General features: G+C 48.1%; 1 protein-coding gene across 1 annotated transcript; it reads left to right on the forward strand.

Annotated features, from left to right (window-relative positions):
• Nucleotides 1-5,617: 5,617 nt before the first annotated feature.
• On the forward strand, nt 5,618-6,507 carry LOC125526907 (Bowman-Birk type bran trypsin inhibitor-like). The gene is made up of 2 exons (XM_048691510.1): nt 5,618-5,802; nt 5,886-6,507. The coding sequence occupies exons 1-2, from the start codon at nt 5,679-5,681 to the stop codon at nt 6,128-6,130; spliced, it is 369 nt and encodes a 122-aa protein (XP_048547467.1). The 5' UTR covers nt 5,618-5,678; the 3' UTR covers nt 6,131-6,507.
• The last annotated feature ends 418 nt before the right edge of the window (nt 6,508-6,925 follow it).

Raw genomic sequence — 6,925 nt, forward strand, 5'->3', positions numbered from 1 at the left:
CTCAAACATATGCATGCATGCTGTCGGTCGATCGTTCAGCTCCGGCTGGTGATGATGAGTTCGTTGTTCACGGTGGATCGAGTTATTTGCTTTCAAGTTTCAGTTTGAAGTCTGTAACTGGGATATGTATGAATCCCTTAATGTGTCAGCGTTGTTTACTATTTGCCCGGCCGTCTAGGAGGCAGAAGTGGCTGAATAATAATGTGATAAACTACGCGCTTGTATGCATGGCGTATGTGGGTAATCTACTTATTTGTAACCATTAAGCACTGTAAGTTTGTAAGTGTGTAACTCAGATTAAGGTGATCTTTGCCTGCCGTCCCCTTTGAGCACTGGATACCTAGGGCATCTCGTGCCTTAAAACTCCTGCAAACGTTTGGACCGATGTGTTCGGATCTTTTTTGCCATCCAACATAGTGGCACAAATATTCGTGGACACGTTGAGGTTCCAAATTCCCACAGATCAGATGTAATGCCAGGGAAGGTTTGCGAGAAGGGGCGGTGGACAAGATGACGCAGAAGCTTGAGGGCTTCATGGGCAATAAGAAGGAGGCATGTGCCAATCGCCATGGCATCAAGGAGAAAAAGAAGACGGAGAGGTTTGACATGTTCATGGCGGCGAGGGAGTAAAAGATCAACCTTAAAATCAAATTCAAAGCTCAAAGATGTTAAAATAAATCCGAGGCATACCGTCGATCATCCAAGGACCAAGTAATTACACGAGCACGACACCGAGATTTGTTAACGAGGTTCACCATCATGGCTACATCCCCGGGGCCTGACTACCGGCACTCCTCCCCGTGACACCGTCACAATACCGCACCCCGGCCGTCCGGGCACCGGCACACGCTGCCGGCTTCCCCGCGTGCCCGTGCTATTATGTTGGCATAGGTTACATCGTGTGTCTATCCCCGATATATATGAGAGGCCTAGGATACAAGTGTCCTATTAGGACACAACTCTATATCCTATCTAAACACAATACAACTCAGAGTCCAACTGTAACCTACCTTATACACAATATTCGACACAACTCTAACAAACTCCACCTTGGCGAATATTCTCCACCACCTTGGATTCATCCATGCGTCGAACCTCCATGTACATTGGACTTGAGATACGCCATGAGCACCGCTGCTACTCTCAGACTCTATGTGACTCCACCTGCAACCGTAGTCCCTTCTTGTCTTCTTCACAGTCAACGCCCGAGCAAAATTAAGTTTCTCATTACTCTATCTTGTGCTTTGAACTTTCGGAGTATCCGCTCAACGCCATCACACACAGAACACTGTCTGCGTGAAAAATGAACAACTCCCATATTGGACGCCACATATAAGAGTTACCTGAACTCAACATCACCGCTCTTTCTTGACCGTCTGTCTGAAACTTGAAAGAATTTCACCGTCGCCCTGTGTCACCCTGAGTCAAATTCACAGCTGTCTCACCCTTTCTTCCGAATAGTCTCTTATATGCCCCATAGCTATAGCACTCCACCTCCTTCTGTACCTGTCATCCGCACTTTACCATGTGCATTGAACACAACAGAATATACGACCATGTACTCTCTAAGCTTCTAACATTAAGACTTCCGCCACTTTCTCAGATTCTCCATGGTCAACTCTTGTCCATCAACTAGCACTGATAGACCCAGTCATCAACTTGAACCTGGTACTCGTCAACACTGCGTCAGCACCCGTGCACAACTTGTCTAACCATCAGTGCCTTGGTCTGTCGCTGTGTCCCGTGCTTACCGCACGCCTCGCCGCTATCACCGCGTCGAGCATCTGCTGTCCTGGTCGAGTCTCCCGGGTAGCTAGCCCACACTGCCTCAACCCCCACTGCAGAGAACCACCGATCATCACTGACCGATGCCGAGTATCACGTCTCCATCAGACCATTGGGCCCCAGTCCGATCCACGTGTCTCTCGCTATCCCGCTGAAATAGGCTTCGATTCTCCGATATCTTACACCGTAGCCTCTCCATCAGCACAGAGTGAAGTCTTCCGTCAAACTCCAGCTCCACCTTCAACATGACTTCATGTAGCTGCGCCATGCTACCCCGCGCCTTGTTGACTTCAAGCTCTCAAGTGTACACTCCCTTGAATCAACCATGCGCCATAGTCTTGTCGAAGCTGCACAAACCCTCGGGCCTGCACCGCGTGTATCCACGCCCCAGAAGTCGTCCACCATCAGCATCACGCTCCTATGTCGTCGTCGTTGAAATCGCCGTTGTCTTCTGCTTTGACTAACATCCTTGTTGATCCATCAGACTGTCCAGTCCGACCCCAGCCGACCTTGTCCGGCTGCAATCATACTCCACCCTGCGTCGTGTCCATGTTGCACATCTCCGTGCACTGCTTGACGCCCTTTGTATGCATGATCTCTGCACAACGCGCTCCATGCTCCCAAATCATATTCCACGAATTTTCACCGTCACATTATACTTCCATCCTAGCTGGCTTAGTTTCCCACAACAACTCTTGCATTTTTTGTGTGCCAAACGTACTTCCAATGCACGGAGCAGAAAAGAACTACCAAAGGTTATTCTCGAATCAACTCCGACACTCCACGTACAGATTGTTTCCAGGCACAACTCTCAATGCCCTTTGTTGCCTTTTGCCTAAGCCCTTGCTCTGTCGATGGATAAGCTCCGATGAATTTAGTCCGCAACTTGATTTGCTTCTTGCCTGAACACACATGCCATCCCTTTTTTTCTACTAACAAACCTCACGTGCATATATTGCCTTTGATCGCTACCGTGCGCTCCCGCTGGTCGCTCTTGCTGCTCGCCTGCTCCGCGCACGAGACACCCGCCTGGGCTTTTGCAGCATGGGTGGGCCTTGCTGCCCGCCTGGACCACAACAGCGTCCTAGCTGGGCCGCCGCTGCACTCCACCTGGGCCGCTACCCCGACTCTGCCGCACCAGCCCTGATCCGATCCATCCGCCTCCGCCACAGATTCCTGCGGGCTGCACGCTGTCGGATCGCATCTGCCGCGCGCGATCTGATCTCGCCGAGTCTCCATGCCTGCGTGCCACACGCCGCCAGCCGCCAGTCTCGCGAGACTCCCGGCCACTGCACGATTACGCCGCTGCTGTTTCCGATTGCTTCATACGCGATAATCTCCGATCGCTGCCGCACGTCGCCGTGCCTCCACACCCGCCGGTCTTCATCGCTCTCCTCTAAATCAACTTTCATGACCTCTTCGAACCTTGCACATTATACCACTTGTTAGAATAAATTCGAGGCATATCGTCGATCATCCGAGGACCAAGCAATCACACGAGCACGACACCGAGATTTGTTAACGAGAATCACCATCATGGCTACATCCCCGGGGCCTGACTACGGGCGCTCCTCCCCGTGACACCGTCACAATACCGCACCCCGGCCGCTCGGGCGCCGGCACACGCCGCCGGCTCCCCGCGTGCCCGTGCTATTATGTTGGCACAGGTTACATCTTGTGTCTATCCCCGATATATATGAGAGGCCTAGGATACAAGTGTCCTATTAGGACACAACTCCATATCCCATCTAAACACAATACAACTCAGAGTCCAACTTTAGGTTACATCTTGTGTCTATCCCCGATATATATGAGAGGCCTAGGATACAAGTGTCCTATTAGGACACAACTCCATATCCCATCTAAACACAATACAACTCAGAGTCCAACTTTAACCTATCTTGTACACAATATTCGACACAACTCTAACAAAAGAAAAAAAAGACCAAGCTCGAAGAAAGGAGGATTGAGGCCGCGGCCGCTTCGGAGCAAACCAAAATGTTGGCCATCAAGATGGACGAGTTGGATCCTGATGTGCAAAGGTCGTGCAAGCCGTCCATGCAAACATGTTGAAGCACTTGCCGACAGAGGTAGCAGAGGCAAAGGCTGCGGAGGACCCAGCGACAGAGTGATGAGGAGGAGGCACGGACAACTTGTTTGGGTGGGCAAAATTTACACGGACAGGAACTTTTATGATTGGGCGCATGTAAAAGCTAATGAACATTCGTTGTGTTTTGGTTGTAAAGATTGCATACGGATGCACTTTTATTTTCTCATAACATTTCTATTAATCAATATTTACATTTTTAAAACTCATGAATTATCCAAAAAAATCATTTTTTAAATATCTGACCATTTTGAACATTTTTTTTTACAGATTTGATGAACATTTACAAATTTAATGACACTACACGATCGAATGATCTCAGGGGGTGGGCCCCTTCTTTGCCTAATTGCAGTTATAAACCTCCACATTTGCACGTTCCCACTCCGTAACCCCGCTTGGCCCATAATCCCTCGTAGCTGTAGCAAAACTCACATCACATGCACAGAAGAGCAGAAAGCTGAAATGGCTCATCGGCTAAAACGGTTGTTTTGTACCCCGCATACCAGTGTACCCTTTATCAAGATCATTCAGTTTGTGTCAAGATTCATGCTATCCACAAGTGTCACAGACACGGTCACACGGAAAAGCAGAAAGCTGAAACAACTCCTCACCTAAAACATTTGCAGATCAAGTATACACAAGTGTCACTCATTATACAAAATATTTTTCATATTTTTATGAAACATGTATTGTCAAATTTCAAATTCTGAATGAATCATATCATTTTTAGAAAATTATGTTGTGCTAAAAATCCGAAACTTTTCTGCACATGATAGTACTTGTGTGATGTTGATCTGCAAAGTTTCAAGCTCAATTGTTCTTTTTTTTTCATCCGGACATCCTCTTTCCATTAGCTGCTCAATGGAAAGATCACAAAGTTATTTTATTTGAGAGGGAAAAAAAGATAGATTTTCTTGCATTAAGCCATTAACTTTGATGCAAGAATGGACGGTGAGGACAGAGGGTACACTCCTTTGCCTCTTTGTAATTCTTCATTCATGTCCCCTGGTTCTATTCCATGATCCCCTTTCTTGCTGATTCCCATATTGAAAAAAAAAATTGTATTGGAACCTAGCTATTAGCTACTGGCTGTGACAAAAAACTTGGGTCGCCTCAAGAACAGACGCTTCATGTTTTGTACTCCCTCTGTCACAGTTTAGAAGGCACGGTTAAATTTGCATGTGTTTCCACAATAGACAAGGTTTAGGACGCATTGCATTTATTTCTAGTAGCTAATTAGTACTATTTCTATATGCATGCGTAGTGTGAATGCTATTTTTTAGCCCATCCCACAACTAATAGATAACCACCTAGGTCTCAGAGAATTTCCAAGCGCGCCTTCTAAACCGTGACGGAGGGAGTATTGCCATTGGCCGATGCTCTATCTAGCTGACTGTACAATGTATCAAAATGGAATCGCACTTGGGTGATGATGCGACCAGATCCGGTTTGACCGCCGATTGAGTCTGAGTCTCTCACTGATTAACCATCGCGCATCGAGTTAAAACTCAGAAGAACCCTAATAATTCATCGGTTAAGGCAAGCACGCACGTGACCATCAAGGGGTAGAATAGACTTGTCTCTACATCAATTATGCAGTGGTAGACCCGCAAAATAAATAAATAAATAAATGCAGTGGTGAGTGGCTAAGCGCCACGCCTTCGCCTCCGTGCCCATCGAGATCTGTCCGCCGGACGGTGCTATATAGAGACCGCCCTGCCACAAGCTTCGCAAGGCAACAGTACACTGCACAGCTAGCAAATATTTGCCTTCGAGCGGTGCAGCCATGGAGAGAACCGTCGCCCACATCCTGCTGGTGCTTTCGCTCGGGGCGGCCCTCGTCGTCGCCGGCCGCCCTGCCGGTGCGTCCGGCGAGGTGGCAGCCATTCGCCTCCCGAGCGACGGCCAAGGTACATACGACTGAGCATGAAAGCATAACTTGCACGGTTCGTACGTAGATACCATCCATTGATCTCTTGACCATGTGGTACAGGTCTTGGTGGTGATGCAACAACACTCGAGGAGGATGAGAGGCCGTGGGCATGCTGCGACGACACCCACTGCCTGAGGGTGATCCCGAGGGCCTGCCTCTGCCGCGACACGGTGGCGCAGTGCGCCAGCGCGTGCCAGCACTGCGACCAGGTCGGCCCTGGCCGCTACGTTTGCCTGGATATACACGAAGGTTGGCCCGGCCCAAAGTGCACGCACCAAGTGGACGTCGCCGGCGCCGGTAACTAGCTACCATAGCTAGCTACGTTTCGGCGTGTTCCCCTCTCAGTAACTTGTTGCTCCGTGATCCACACAGTAGTCCCAGTGCCTATCTATGTACTAGTTCCACTTCAACTCGCTTAGCATGTGTAATAATAATAAAAAGCATGTGTAATACTCCCTTCGTCCCAAAATTCTTGTCCTAGATTTGTCTAAATACGGATGTATCAAAACACGTTTTAGTATTAGATACATCCGTATCTAGTCAAATCTAAGACAAAAATTTTGAGACGGAGGGAGTAATCAAAATAGTGGAAAAAAAAGCATGTGTAATAATAAAAACAGTGTGCATGCTGTGCCGATCGATCAAAAGTGCCAAGTGCAAGATTACAGTTGTTTAACTTTGATTTGATTTGCACGAACAAAAAGATTTTCTTGCGCACCACACATTTCTTTTTATAAACACAGTACGGACGCAAACGCTAACATACACACATCCATGCCCATCTCAATGGACGCACACAGATCCTAACTTACGAGTATATCCGAGAGACGAAGCCGGCAGACCATGGGTCACCATAGACGTCTCGTAGTTGACTATCTTACTACCGTTGGAAGAGTTACACCAGAAACCCAAGATAATTCTAGAAAATGCGATCACCCGTCCCAAGCTATGAACTATGAACCCGAATGGGCTGCTCGCACCATATGAAACCTAACCATCAGAACTATGTTTAGTTTACACACGCACTTAATTCTTCATGCCATTCTGCCTTGATTCTTGCGCTTCTCCTGCGGGTCCGGCATGCATCGATGTTGGCGCAG

The sequence above is a fragment of the Triticum urartu genome, unplaced genomic scaffold (genome assembly GCF_003073215.2).
Source record: "Triticum urartu cultivar G1812 unplaced genomic scaffold, Tu2.1 TuUngrouped_contig_2291, whole genome shotgun sequence".
Classification (NCBI taxonomy): domain Eukaryota; kingdom Viridiplantae; phylum Streptophyta; class Magnoliopsida; order Poales; family Poaceae; genus Triticum; species Triticum urartu.

Coding starts and splice junctions, on each gene's coding strand:
- LOC125526907 (XM_048691510.1), top strand. CDS start 5,679: ATGGAGAGAACCGTCGCCCACATCCTGCTGGTGCTTTCGCTCGGGGCG. Junction 5,803..5,885: donor CCTCCCGAGCGACGGCCAAG/GTACATACGACT, acceptor CATGTGGTACAG/GTCTTGGTGGTGATGCAACA.